The 14,839-nt window shown below is 41.8% G+C and overlaps 2 protein-coding genes across 4 annotated transcripts; one reads left to right on the top strand and one right to left on the bottom strand.

The window, feature by feature from the left end:
• The first annotated feature begins 407 nt into the window (after positions 1-407).
• Positions 408-3,100, top strand: LOC124218186 (uncharacterized). The gene is made up of 9 exons (XM_046624659.2): positions 408-615; positions 709-954; positions 1,037-1,300; positions 1,433-1,602; positions 1,672-1,743; positions 1,813-2,111; positions 2,219-2,383; positions 2,488-2,586; positions 2,660-3,100. Exons 1-9 carry the CDS (start codon positions 559-561, stop codon positions 2,854-2,856), a joined length of 1,569 nt encoding a protein of 522 aa, XP_046480615.1. The 5' UTR covers positions 408-558; the 3' UTR covers positions 2,857-3,100.
• A 318-nt stretch (positions 3,101-3,418) lies between these two features.
• HLH3B (Helix loop helix protein 3B) lies at positions 3,419-7,757 on the bottom strand. 3 transcript variants are annotated; one of them, XM_069135860.1, is made up of 4 exons: positions 7,482-7,757; positions 6,029-6,339; positions 5,659-5,909; positions 3,419-4,928 (listed from the first exon to the last, which is right to left on the bottom strand). In XM_069135860.1, exons 2-4 carry the CDS (start codon positions 6,245-6,247, stop codon positions 4,223-4,225), a joined length of 1,176 nt encoding a protein of 391 aa, XP_068991961.1. In that variant the 5' UTR covers positions 6,248-6,339; positions 7,482-7,757; the 3' UTR covers positions 3,419-4,222. The 3 variants fall into 3 exon arrangements, with proteins under 3 accessions (XP_068991961.1, XP_068991960.1, XP_046480627.1); XM_069135859.1 differs by having other exon boundaries at positions 6,029-6,250; XM_046624671.2 differs by having other exon boundaries at positions 5,659-5,870; positions 6,029-6,250.
• Positions 7,758-14,839: the final 7,082 nt, after the last annotated feature.

The raw sequence follows: 14,839 nt of genomic DNA, 5'->3' as shown, positions 1-14,839 counted from the left end.
AGTGGCACATTTTTTTCTTAGTTTTTTGACATTATTTTTTTATAGGCCATGCAAAATTCCAAATTTTTTTGCACTTTCAAGTAATTGCATTGCGTGGCTGAACGGGTTAAACGGGAAGAACTCATATCATTCGATTCATCATATCAGCGGTTATCTCGTAGGTGACAAGCCATGCTGCAATGGACTGTACTATCTGCTTTAGTTGAGCTCACATACTTTTCATCCAAATGACGTCACGGCGAACATCAGTGACTCACTGTGTTTAACCCATGCGGACGTTCGCGGGCAAACAGGCCAAGACCGGCACCGACTTGTGCCGACGTGCAAAATGCGAATGTCGTAGTAGGAGCAATCCAACGTCACGCAAAGCCGTAAAACCGTGTATTAAAGTAGCTGTACAGCTTGGTTCGGCTTCAGTTAGTGGACCGCTCTCAGGCCTGCCACTTATTGATTGTAAGCCGCGACTTACCGACTGTTGGAATTACTGAAGCATCGGTAAGCACCAGTTCGTGAACTGGTGTTTTCACCTCTGGCAATATCTCAATAAAAGCAGTAAAAATGCCTCCGAAGTTGTCCAAGCGCGCTTCTACATCACAGACTACACCCAAACCAAAGGTATATAATTAAATCGTATAATATCAATAAGTGTGTGATACGGAAAGTTAAAGGTACAAAGATATAGAGGTTAAAAAAATGTTTATTGCGAAGCGCAAAAGTGGTCACAAGAAAGCCCCTCCAAACGTCTCATGGCCCAGTCGGCTTAGCGAGCTCGATGGAAACCGTCTTAACAAGGCAACTAGAAAACTGCTTAAGGGGTGTTTGGAAACCACGAGGCCTCCGCTGATCAACTTACCGACGCTCGTTGAAAAAAGCAACTCCTTTCCGCTAAAGTTCCCCGTTAACACGGTGCGCATTTCAGAACTTCAGAAGCGGATCCCGAAAGCGACTCTTGAGGTATGAGTCCATTGATGCTCCTATAATAAAAAGAAACAGAAACGGGTAGAGTATCTTGAGTGGGTTTTCTTCTTACCATCAGCGTAACGCCAACTCGGTCTATCCCTTGATTCATGAGGACATGCTGCCACTTATTGCTGACTGGTTGAAACATAAGCGGGAAAGAGGAAGCACGGTCGAAAAAAACCTCTACCGAAATGTGGGACTGATCGAGCTGGTCCAGCGGCTCCTCGAGCGCAGAGCAGTCTGCTTCATGAGCCGGAAGGACAAGTTCAAGACCTTCGAGGTGGCGCTGGGATTCGGCGGGTGGGAGCAGATCGGTACTGACAAGGAAAAACCCCCTTTGGTAAGCTTCAGTAAGAAATGTATCTGTGAAAGTTACAGACTGTTTCCAACGTGAGATGATTCAAATCGTTGGATTGATAGTTACGTGAAAACGACGTTCCTTTTTCCGGCTGAACTAGAAAAATAATTCCAGGTGTTGGAAAAATACCTCTCCTACGATGAGGTCAAGTTGTCAGCAATGCTAACGATGTCGTCGCATACGGAGTTCATCAATGATGGATCACGAAAAAACATGGGAATCTTGGTAAATAACCCCAGCGAAGTTGAGCCAAGGGGCGTTATTGTAGGCGTAGTGGGTTCAAGGTAAATTACCCAAAATTTGCTCCCTCGTCGATCGAAATGCGCTCAGACTCACGTTTCATTTGTTTTCAGGTTCCAAAGACCCGGTTTCATGGAGTACCAAGACATTGCAGTCGCGCCAGATCAGAACACTGTTGAAAACGGGTGATTTCCAGTTTTCTTCGTTGTGTTTTACGTAATTTATATCGTTTTTTAATTAGTTCAAATACTTAGATACGGCGCCAATGCTCCGTCACAAGGCAAGAATTCAACTGATCTTCAGGAACTACGCCGAGTCTGGGCACAATTTTATGGAGAGTCCCATTTGCCTCTTTACGAAGAGGTTACTCAGCGGCTTGAAAGGACACCAACTGACCCGAAGTATGTCTCTGTCGGACAGAAGTACATCTTCGACGCGGAAAATTACCTCAAACGGACAATTATCACTGCCGAAATTATTCTCCTCGAGGCAAATGCACGTGCCAATGAACTTAAAACCACTGCCTACATTCACGTCGTTGGATTCGGTTTAGGTAATATTTCATCCGTTCGATGTTAACGGGCTTGATTTTTAAATACGAACTACGTACGCGATGGCTAAGGTGAACGTATAAAGGACTCATTGAACATGGATTCACAGGCGTTTGGAAGGCCTTGCCCGAGCAAGAAGTCTACTTTATGAAGGCTTTCGAAATTGCAATGAATAGATTGATGAAAAAGATTCCGCTTGTTAGCGACGTGATGTTTGCTTACTTGAAAAACGAAACTAACTGCGGCGGAGTGGAAAACGGTAGCAACTTTGGGCGTAAGTTCGTCTCAGTAATCCTGCCTATTTATCTGATCACATCGATTCTTCCACCGCCGTCATTATTATTATCATCATATTCATCATTAATCTATAACTGACAGACATAAAGATTCACTTTGGGAAGCGAGAACCACACACAGGTATCAATGAGAAGAAACTAATCGTTGTAACCTACGCCTGGGATGGAAACGCTTTGCCAGGTACGTTGATCAGTGATATATAAGCAGTATGGTTGAAAAAATAAATGGTGGTAAAAAATTTGGTTTTTCACAGGTAACGAATTCTGGATGGGAAAGTTGGCCACGAGTGGAGATCCCGCGGCCGCGTGTAGCACCCAAATCGCAGAACTCCACAACGTCAGTATAAATCCGCTCGCTTCTGCGGCTAATCTTCATATCGCTTCAGTGGAATTCGGTATCCAGCATGTGGCTGACTATGCTAAACTGAGACTGGCTAATGCCAGTGAGTAACCAATGGGTTGGAGAGTGATAAGAGATTAGCGGACTAATCGTTTTACATAAATTAAAACTGGATCGTTATAGAAATACCAACGCTCTTCAAATTTGTTCCAAACTGTTGCCGTGACAAGATGCATATTCAATAGACATTGTCTTGTACAGGTTTTTCTGATCAGCATGGTCGGCTTTTATTTTGTTACATGGAATTGTTATAGCTTTTGACAGATAAGTAAAATAATTGTACTATTGGATTCGACTATGCTGGACTAGTATATTTTACACCACCAAACACCATTGTCCAGCAATTCACGCTTGGTGAAAACCAAGTTGTAGTCAAGTTTGGCTGAATTGCTAATGGTACATATAGAACTAGCAGGTCAATGTGCGTTCTGGAGTGTCATCAACTGTCATTATACCCACATTTACTCACGTTTTGCCACCTTCCTTCCATCCATGTCATCTTTTTATATCTATAAACAATCTAAAGTACTCGTAGTTACCGACTAACACTCACAAATTCATAGAAACACCGACTACCGATACTTGAGCCAACTATTCGCCCCACCAACTGGTAACAAGATTTTGCACAATAAGTCGAGAGCATTGTAGGAAAAATCGAAAATACAAATATGCCAAGGAATACTTTCCAGTGTTTCAAAAAAAAATGAGACCACGTTCACCAGGATAATTATGACCGCCTGAATTACTGTGTGAGCACGATCGAATTACTCGCAGCTAAATTAACCAAATCTTAGGTATGTACCATATGCATTTATAGGTAAGTATACACATTTATTTAGATACATAAACTTTATACAAAAATCCAACGTAGAAAGTTGATTTCAACAATGTTATCATATTATAGTTACATTTAAATTATTGTGTATTCCTGTATTTCTGTTCTTTGAATTATATTTCTACACGAAATTTGCCAACCAGGCTATTTTACACATCTTCTGCGATAATTATAGGACAACATAAGTATACATCTATATGTATGTATCTATAATATTTATAAAATTCTTCTTGTCTTCGTAGGATGCCACAATGAACTTTTTAATTACTTATTTTTATTTTGGCGACAAAAAATTCATAGAATATTCGAAAGGGAGCAGTAGAAGGCTTAACTTTTCAGCGTAGGTCACACGTACGAAGAGGAACAACTTATAAGCGCGTAACTTCTATTGAAAAAGATCGTTACAAAATTGATCAAAATAAAAATTAATTTTTAGTTCTTTTTGTTTTTATCTTCACATAAGCCTTTCGATATTCCATTCTGAATGTTCCAGCGATTTTCAATCGCAAAGTTCCTTCTATACACATACACGAGAGTATTTATTCTACCGTCACAGAAATCCACTTTTCTTGTTTTCGCCTTCTACTTCCTGTTTACACTCTTAAACTCTGAAGTCCTGAACGCAGCCGCGCTATCTTTGGTCAAACTGACCCGAGCTCTTTTCCTGGCGTTCGTTATAACAGGGGAAAGTCCTTTGTTCTGGACGACCTGATCCTCGTCAGCAGCTTCGACTTTGAGCCGTTTATGTCCTACGGCATTCGCTGCACCGCCCTGAGCGCTTCCGGTCCCAGTTCCAGCAACGCCACCAGACCCGTTGCTCAAGATGGCTGGGCCGTTGGTGACTGGGGATTTCCCGTAGCCGATATGCCTGGCGCTGTTGTTCAAAATGGCGGAAGCCAAGCCGTTCGTTGTTCCGTTGGCAGAATTATAGTGATTCCCCGATCTTTCTCTCGCGGCGTTACTTCCAGCGATGTTTCCCGCCTTCCCAGCACCCACCGGAGCGATCATTAGGAGGTCGTTTCCGTGTCTATGGCAAGTTAAGAAGGTGTGTGCCGGAAGTCGCTGAGCAGGATAGGCCGGCTTGTAACCGCCATCAGGTGTCGAGTCGCTGGTGATTTTTTCTTGCTTGAAGAACCCCGGGCTTCCGGGTTTCATCTGATGTGATCCAAGGTACATCGGCTCGCTCTTCACCCGTAACTCGGTAACCGTAGAATTGCAACTTGACTGCAATCCGTTTCGATCTTGGTTCTTTTGCCAGTCAAGCACGTTGCTCAGAAGCCTTATGTACCTGAGAAAGAGAAGAAAAATATACCGGAAGTGGAAATCAGTTTAGATTCTTCCTACCTGACCAGTCGCAGAAATTTTCATTTACTGCTGTATCGAAATTTGAATGTCGTGTAAAATCGCGTAAATCGGTTGAAATCTTGGCCAACGATTTAAAACTAAAATATTTAACTAATAATTGAAAATAACCGTGTAACAGGTAACTGATTTCACGTTTTAATAAATAATTTCCAACGAAACTATTTCAATCTTAGGATTAATTGATTATTTTCAAAATGGTCACTATATTTCTATGAATATATTGGGCAGACCAAAGGTAGGAGCAGATATTCGTCATTGTGCGAGACGCGCCTTCGGAGCTGGTGATTATATGCTTGAAAAAAAGTTTGACACAAAGGAATTTTCGTGTACCAGAGTTATTTTTCATATTTTTTATTATTTATTTTTTTTTACACATCACTGGCATGAGTCTTTTTTTGAGTGTTTTTGGCCAATATTTCTGTACGTATGTCTTGCAGATGAAATCTATGGCCATATTCTTGTTCCTAGGTCAATTTTACACCAAGATATCTATTTTCAGCCACTGAGTACAAAAAAATCTCTACATATTTAAAAATATCCAAATTCAAATAAAAAATGTGAAAAAAAAATCACCGCTTTGCGTCCAAGATACGAAAAATAGTGATTTTCAGCGTATAAATGTAAACTGTCAACCATCTAACTTGTCCGGTTACCTAATTGCCATTCGCAGAATCTCATTTTTCGACAGTTTCTTATCTGGCGGATGCGTCGGCACCAGTTTCCTCAGTTCTGCGAACGCTCCGCTAACATTCTGCTGCCTCCAGCGCTCGCGACTGTTGGTAAAAAGCTTTCGAACACCTAGACCTCCAGTCCGAGGTACGGGGGAACCCAGACGACTTCCTCCAGATCCGGAAATCCCGTCGAGCTTCGGAGCATCGAAATATTGAGTAGGTACTATAAGAGTCTTGGCGAAATTATTTCTCCATCGTAAATTTGAGGTTTGTACAGGGTACACCGATTTTTCTACCGCCTTCTGCGATCGCAACTGAACGTCGGACGGTGTAATAATTTAAAGTAGCTTACCGAGCTGGTGGCCCGACGTCGTTTGCCGTGCTCATCCTCGTCGTCGGTGTCGTGAGAGTAAAACTCATCGGAGAAAGTCGCCTCCTCCTCGGTGTCCCGAGGTGTCCCGGGTGAATCTCCGATATCGCCGATCTCGCCGTCCCCAGAGATCAGCGAATCTGCCGGTGAGCCGTTTTCCGCATCCGGTGCCGATCCGTTGCTGTTTCCGTAAGTTAGCATCGGCTGAAACAGCGGCAGTCACCGGATAAACAGCGTATCGTACGTGGGTCGAAACGAGATTATCGATCATTCCTCGAACCCTTTGGGAAGTACTTTATCGGAAGTTCCGGAGAAGTAACATGAAATTACAACAGAAATCGTTCGATATCAATTTCATTGAACTCCTTGTTTCCGCTAATGACCTTTGATATGGATATAAAATTGCACAGTTTTTCAAAATAATTATTGAGCACATTAATTCCTGTACGATTATATGCATGGTTTCGTCCCTGATTCTTAACTATTCCCGCACGACGGTTTTCTTTGTTATCACTCAATGCGTTAATAATATTTCCTATTTACATTGTATCAGATAAAAAAACATACTGCCGACAAAAAATGATCTGCAAAAAATATGCTTGTCAATTTTTTCCTTAAGCGATATACCGGTAAAATTGGCCCATTGAACCTGCATCAACGATTTTCGACATAGTAATGTTTTTTTTACTGCTACAATAAATGATGATCCATAGATAGAGTAAAATTTGGAGCAATTGCACAAATAAAGCCAGATCATCACGTACAGCAGTATTTTATCTCTGATCTCCAACTGTTTAATTAATTCTAGTGCCAAATTCATACAAAACATTTTACATAAAAATGCCAAAAGAATAATCGGTCCTGAATACAAGTGTTAGACGCTTGTTTATCAATGTTCACCGGCAAACATTCACATGATGAGCCGTTGCATTTTTGATTACATATCAGCAAACTGAACACAGAAATTCAACGTACTGTGTTTTCTACACAAAACATCTCAACACAATACCCGTTCTGCACAACACGCATTCAGCGCAATCGTCGAATCGTCGAAAGTCGAAAAAAAAAAAACTAGCTGGATCCAAGCATTTATTTGCTTACTTTATTTACTCAATTATGTATTTTATAGTGAAATTAATTAACGAAATGCAGTTGGGTATGTGTTGAAATGTTCCGTGTTGAGTTTCAAAATTTTAACATAAACCTGTGTTATTTATACGTGATACCGCATTTTCGTCGCTTGTAAATGACAAGATGTCAAAGTATTCAAAATCTAAAAAATGTTCGATCGAAGTTCTCGCGACGGTAATCGAGGACTAGAAATTTCTCTTCGGCCACTGCACCAGTCCATAAAAAATGAAAGTTGTCACTCACTTCGGTACCAGCATCGCGATAAGTTTCCGAATAGTCAAAGTTACGTTGCTCTAGTCCTTACCATGATCTCCTTCTATTCGATCCTCGGTTATGCGAGAATGATAAACCGCTACCCGTATACACAATAAAGTTGGAGTAGCGTCGAAGTGAGATTAACGCGATAACAGCTCACTAAATTCACCTCTAGAAGAGAACCAGACGAAAAAAATGTTTGTACACAGCGCGAGAGGAAGCGATGGAATATCGTCGCTCTGCATCTGACCGCTGATGCGGAAGAAGACGCCGAGCACCTTCGTTCGACATCTGCGGAAGCAGAATCGTACACCTCCGAGTCGTATAGCTGCTGCAATTTTACTGAAGCTATGGCGCGGCTGCACCCTGACACAGATGGAAAAATTAGCGAGCCGGGGCGGGTGCTGGGGACTCCCTATGTCATCACGTGGGTGGAGCCGCGCCTGATCCTTGCGCCGTGGCCGCTTCGTGGTCCAGCGCCATTCGTCCCGCCGGAATCACCATCCGGTACTCTGGTGACTAGACGCTTTTCTGGTCTCTCCTCGACCCGATAAGGCCTCGCGGATGATAAAACGGCGAATTTCAACGGAACGGGACCGCGAAATAATCTTTCAAGCAATACCCGTTCGTCAGGAATCCGAAAACACCGAGGGATTTTCGGAGTGGCCGTTGTACTCGGTGAAAAAATGGAGTTTTTTGAAAAAGTAAACGTGACATTTCGCGATCGTAATTCCAGACAAAGGGTTTTTTTCTTCGATCACAAATGGCGGTGTTGTCGTACGAGAATCGTATGCGTGGCCATTTTCAGCCGACTGTATCAGCCTTACAAATGAATGTGAGCAGATGAGGTTTAAGAACGCTAAAAAGCGAAAAAGGCTTCTATACCAATTTAAAACTACGATTCGACAAACACGCGAAAATGTTTCTTACCGAATCACGGTTATTCGTTTGGGTATACAGTACAATGGATATTTCACCAGTAAAAGCTTGAAAACTAATCGAGACATCGCGATGATGTGGATTTTGCTATCGAGAGCTTTGTGACATAAAATATTGTGTATAATAACATCCGCGTGAATCCCCACGATACTCATTATCTTACGATATATAGCGACTAGGTCGAGACATTACGAATGAGCGTGTTCCATTGTTGGAACGAAATTTCACATTCCTTTTCATGGTGGTCCCGGAATGTTGTTGCAGGTGACGATGTCAAGCGCGTTTATTCTGAGGACGGTATAAAACGCAATATTTTATGCCCGCAGGCACTGCAGTAATTATTGCTCGTACTCCAATTTACATTCTTCATTTATTTTTTTACCCCGCACTCTTTCCAGCGTTTCATCACCATCGATGCTAATGTTTCTCATCCTGTTGTATGCAGCGCGTTGTATACGTAATCATACGAGGAAGTTACATACGTAACAACTTGATATCATTCCGCAGATAAATAACATTCCGCAGACAAGTTGATAAGTATCTATAAATACGTACAAAGATTATTGTCCACGAATCATGTCAACGGATGACATGAATAGAAGCGGAAAAATAGTCTCTCCGAATCCAATGAAATAATAAAATATTACCATTTCATTGCTTTTCATTGCTAGAGCGAAAAGTGCTTTCGATATTGTCAAAAAGTTTTGCCACCTCTTACGTACGATCGAATTCTCATGAGTAGGTAAATAAATAAAAAAAATTTTACCATACGCACCCCGGCGTAATCACAGCGCGTCATTTTTATTCCGAAATATATTTTCACCGTCTTTCCCAGCCAATCAAAGTCAAATTAGCTCGCCAAGGGACTGCCAACCGCGGAGTTTGTGGGAGACGATGGTTGATTTAACGGAGACAAAAAGAAGGGAACAAGGCAGCCCTTTCAGGCGGGGGGCGGCTTATTGGCGACCCCCTGCAGTCAAGTGGCATCGGACTAGCTTGTATGCGGAGAGACATACCAGGCACGTGTGTATTGTGACAGTTTCGAGGGTCGGTAGGGTACATACGGTTTTTCCTAGGGATCATCCCGATGAAATTATCACGATCGGGCTCATTGGAGCGTCATTACGCCGTGATCTATACCCGCCAATCTGCGTGGGAGCCTCGAGGCGTTGGAAGGCATTTTTGCTGTATCAACGATTGTAATAATTGGTGCGTCTCTCATGGTTTTCCGTTTTTTACTCGTTCCCCTCTTATTATTAAAATATTTTTATCTTTGCATTTGTGAGATACGAATGAAAATCATCGCGAAATTCTCTGCATAACAAAACTTGCAGACTATTTTTGTTACTTGAGAAACAATCGACAGTGTAAACAGACGCACTGACCGTAAATTTGAAGCATGTTTTTCAACTCCTGGGGGCTGACGAGACTGGCCGATGGGCGTGGTTCAAAACGATTTCAAACTTTCAAGTCCGCTGCAGTTGTTGCTTCTCAACGAGATAAACAGATTAGAGAGTGGCACCCCCTCTGGGAAATATTTCCTGTTTCGAAAGACAACAAGATACAGATAACTCCTGACAGTTCCAACGACGTATATACTTGTATCTTTTGTCAAGGTGAATAATATATAGAATTCAATGGGTTATCAACAGCTGGGAGTAATTATACGTACAGCCTTATTGGTATAAGCTTTGAGAGGAAGTCAGATAACGTGGTAAGTAAGATAAAATACTGGTGTCAAACATTTGATTGCCATTAAATGGGTTTTATTATGTTGGATTCTATGTTATTCTTTTAAGACCAAACAGACAAATACTGAATAACGATAATCATGTAGATGACAGTGGCGTTCAGGATCTGAAAATCACATTTTGTCAAAAAAATGTTGGAGTTGAATTACCGCTCAGTACTTCGTTGAATCTCTAAAAACGTCTTACCGAGTAGAAGTTTGGATAATCCATGAAAAATACATTACTCGCCGTGAAACAAATTCTGCTGCTGTTAATTTCATCGAGAAACTCCAGTAGCTTCAAAAGTAAAGTACTATCCGTAACACCTGTGGTCAACATCTGAGACTAACTCAAAAATATTTATACGTCATTAAATCTTGAATCACCAACCTCAACCTTTGACTCCGGGTCGATTTTTGACGCGTCTATTGATGCGACGTAAAATCTTGTCACTTCAAGCTGAAATAAAGAATTTCAGATATTTTCAATGATTTTGAATGAAAATGATTTTTTATTGGTCTGTAAAATTTACAAAGCTGTTGCTGCAAGGTAGTATTGCTACGCGAAGGATTAGGCCGCGGGGTGTGGCTTTTTATTTTATTGTCTCATTTAAGGAGTACATTGATAATCTTCTCACAGCCGGTGGTGCCCTTTGTTCCGAACGAACGGAATTGTTTTCAATACTTTGAAAAGCCATTGAAAGGATTCTGCTCATCTCTTCTTGAATCTCGGAACTCAATTTCATTATGCGATTAGAAAAAAACTTATTGCAACATTGATCTGATATTGATAATAACAATAGAGTGCCACATCCAGGATGACTGCTGCCCCTAAATACTAGACATTTTATATACGTACAAGGTTCTGAATACCATTTTTTATTTCGTTTAAAGTCATTGTTTCCTTTTTACGCCAAACCTGCATGTACTCATAATTTTTTATAATTTTATTTCCCGCATTCGAAAAACTCTGATATTTTTATTTTTCAAAAGTTTACTTACTTTCTAATCTTAAGATAAAATAATCCCAAACAAGCTTACGTGCACGTGTGCACCAGAGACATTTTTTATCTCAGGTATAGGAACAAATATTTTTGCAAAAAAAAGAAAGTGCCCGAAAATATTTTACGATACTTTCGAGATTGCAGAAACTGCACGTGCAGCGTTATAAAACCATCGATCAAACGGTATCTATTTTGGGTAGAATGCCGCGATAATAAAATGGGCTTGTTCATACATTCGAAAGACAAAGGAGGAAATTTTACCTAGGCCCGTGGGAAAAGCTGGGGTGGACGTTGCCGACCCACCACCACTAGATCCAGCGAGCAGGAATAAAAAGGGGGAATAAGAAAGCCTGAAATATTTTTTACATTTATACAATTTCGTCGTTGGTCCGGCTTCCTTGAAATAGGAAACAACCAATCAGAGAGTTCGATAGATTCTTCGAGTTATAGAACAGGAACCTTGATCGGCAAAAATTGAATCAGTTCTAGAAGATCCTTTTACCAGAACGATTCTAAAAAACCTTCTCGTGCAACTGGACATGTAATAATCTTCTATCCAGTGCAGCCTTATTTTTGTGCAACAGGTCTTCATCTCAACAAGTTTCTTTATTTGAAATCTTTTTGCAATTGAAGTTCTAAATCTTGACCTCTCAGCAAGGCATTTTTTAACTTAAACACAGTGCAGGAATAAAAGCTAACGCATATTAGCGATTACCAGCTTTGTCTTTTCTCGGTTGATACATTTTTTTTTTTTTTTTTTACTAAATACGAAAATTTAGCGTTCACTTCAGGTAAATCGTGTTTGGAATTTTTTTGTCTTAGAACGAGCGTCAAATCATGTGGCGAGTTGGCTCTTCCGCAACCGAACAATAGTAAAAACCAATCCGTCACCGAGGACACATGCAACTGGAGAAAGGCTGCATTCGGATAATCAGATGGTTCTTTTTTTGTAATTCATGTAAAATTACGTACCTCCCTGACGACAATTTCGAAGCTATGAAAAAGCACGGCCATTCTGACAAGACACCAGATCCATTCTAACTCCAGATTGATCGCCAAACGATAGCTGAACGAGGGTTTATCAACCCGGTCTACGAAGAACAGGGTCATGCTACCAAACACGGCGAAGAGGCAGGTCATCTGATACAAGGTGACTATCAGCAGACATGAGAATCCGTAGACCAAATTTACCTGATCTACTATTTTCGCAACGGTTCTGTAGGTGAGACGGAATTCTTCCAGACAAAGCCTTCCGTTCAGCTGGAAACTATCGTCGACCCGCTGGTCTTTCGATCCAGGAGCAGACTTCCAACACTTCCAATCACACTCATTTACACCGGAAAACTGCTCCTTCACTTTGCGGTTTAATCCAGCCACCGAAGTCTTGCGTCGTTACATAAAGCATAAGAGAACTACGGTATTGCACGATAAAGTGAAAAAGCAAACCACATTGTAACGTTCAAATTACCTGGAGATGAATGAGAACTATGGCCAACACGATCTCAACGTACGCAATCGTAAACTTTGAAGGTAATGCCCAGAATAAGTCCAGAAAAAAACTGTCGAGCATCGAACAGAAATTGACAATAGTTAACGTCAAAGTGTTCACAATGATATCCTAATCTTCAACCACTTGTGGTGATAAATATGGATCGGTTTTTTATCTACTATTTTCAAGTCTACGTGGTGCGAAACATACCTCAACTTCCAGGAAGTGGTCAATAGGAAACCAGGAAACTCTACAACGAGGGTAAGTACAGCGTAGGCAATGATGTAACCAAACTTCTGCGTTTCCGGATAATCGGTGTGCCTGAAAACGTTGAAATACAACGATGAAAGGCTGTTCAAGAGTTGTTCTATCTTCCCTCGATACAGAATCGCAGTCTGGATTAGACAGATCGGCACACTAATATTTCCCGCGAAGGTCACCATGCTGGATATATAATGGAGACTGTTTCGATCCAAATTGAATCCACCATCGTACGGGCTGAAATAGCCAATCAACATGTGAGTAGTTTACAACTTGACGCAGTCATTGAGCATTTTTTACCGAGAAACACATGGTTTGCTACAATTATCTTGTGTACGGAATGGCAACCTGGACATCCGTTGGATAAATGTGGCTGAGATCAAAAGAATCTGGATCAGCCCGATTGGAATAACGCGCCTGCTGCTTGTCCATGGAGTCCAAGAAACTTTTCGGTTGTCGGAAAACGATGGTGACCTCATTTTGGCGCTTTTCAATCTGACGGGGAAAATTCCTGCAATATGAAAGAGCCAATATCCGACATGTGAGAGACGGGACTTCATTTATGTTATCGGAATTGAATTTTTGTGCAACACGCTCAGCTGACAATTGTTGTGTTACTGGCCAAAGCCACCGGTGGTGGTAACGACTTCGAAGCGGAAAATTGTCGGCGTTAAACCGTCTCTATATCGTTCGACGACTGGATGGGGATAAATTACCCCCAATTTCGTAAAGCGTTGGTGTAATATGTGCCCGATTCCTTTTACACCGCACGCTAGGCTCGTCGCCCCTCGAACCTGACACGTGCCTAAAAAAGTATAATAATATCCTCATGAATTTGTGGCGCAGGATAAAGAGGATAATAAAATACCCCGTCGATTCTTCGCCCGTAATCGTACCGTAACCATTACGATCCTCGCGTTTCGACAAAGGGTATAGAAATACTTCTGCAATATTACTTCCATTATTATACCTCGCCTTTTTTACCATCGTGCAATTTCATCTAGTGGAAATTCTAGAACCTGAAAAGTGATAAGCTGCGGTAAGTGCAGCGTTACACTTTTAATATCCACATTTCCAACTCTACGAGTGTATAACGTAACGCAAAAACCGGTCGCAGGGACACGCGACAAGGGAAGCTGGTGTAGCGGTTTCCCACAGGTCTGTTACAGTGGTTGCCCTGCGGTTTAGTTCGGACGTGCCGTTGAATCAATTTTCATACTTATCCAGCGATTAGTCAAAAGCATTTTGACCTAGGCCCAAAAAGAATATCCGACGAGTGTGGAACGTACACGGTCAAAAATTTGTACGTTTGAACTGAACCGTTTTCGTAGTACTTCCAAGAACTTGACACCATTGGGCTGAATGAGTATTAATTACGTACTGCGATGATGACACTGCAGACGATATTTAATTCACTTGGTACAGAACTTGGATTTTCGGAACGATACCCTCGGGAAATGGTTGAGTGATACGGATTGTATCAATTGGTCAGTAGTTTTAAATTCGAATCTCTGCTCATCGTCAATGACGAAATTAGGCGGTACGAACTACGAGGTAACTTATGAGCCCGTTATAAGAGCGGACCCTTTGTTGTAGAGGAGTTCAGAATGGCGCCGCGATTGAATCGGCACAGTGTAAAGAGGTGTTGCCTCGCGGCACCCACACTCGTGTGTTACTGCACTCGTGTTTGTTGTGCACGGGGGTGGGTATAGAGATCAGAGATTAGAGAGGGTGTGCCAAAAGGCAAGAGAGGCGTGCCTCCAGCTGGAATCACGCAGTGTCCCATGAACGTCAACCACCACCTCCACCGCCACCACGCCACGCGGCACCTACAATAATACCGGGTAGCATCGGGGGTTAAATCAATTTCCCTTATCGCCCTCCGGCAGCCAGCGACACCTAGCAACACGCACCTTATAGCTACTCGCCCTACTCTCTCGACCGATTTCTGCTAATTTCATTACCTATGCGCCGGTTAGTATCTC

The sequence above is a fragment of the Neodiprion pinetum genome, chromosome 1 (assembly GCF_021155775.2).
Source record: "Neodiprion pinetum isolate iyNeoPine1 chromosome 1, iyNeoPine1.2, whole genome shotgun sequence".
Lineage (NCBI taxonomy): Eukaryota > Metazoa > Arthropoda > Insecta > Hymenoptera > Diprionidae > Neodiprion > Neodiprion pinetum.
This window is presented reverse-complemented; position numbering and strand designations above follow the sequence as displayed.

What these genes read in the sequence shown, in the direction of transcription:
- HLH3B (XM_069135859.1), bottom strand. An exon ending in GACGTCGGGCCACCAGCTCG is followed by an intron (nt 5,910 to 6,028) that starts GTAAGCTACTTT and finishes AATTTCGCCAAG; the next exon opens with ACTCTTATAGTACCTACTCA. An exon ending in ATTCTGCGAATGGCAATTAG is followed by an intron (nt 4,929 to 5,658) that starts GTAACCGGACAA and finishes TCTCTTTCTCAG; the next exon opens with GTACATAAGGCTTCTGAGCA.
- LOC124218186 (XM_046624659.2), top strand. Translation starts at nt 559, where the DNA reads ATGCCTCCGAAGTTGTCCAAGCGCGCTTCTACATCACAGACTACACCC. An exon ending in GTAGGCGTAGTGGGTTCAAG is followed by an intron (nt 1,603 to 1,671) that starts GTAAATTACCCA and finishes ATTTGTTTTCAG; the next exon opens with GTTCCAAAGACCCGGTTTCA. An exon ending in GGATGGAAACGCTTTGCCAG is followed by an intron (nt 2,587 to 2,659) that starts GTACGTTGATCA and finishes GGTTTTTCACAG; the next exon opens with GTAACGAATTCTGGATGGGA.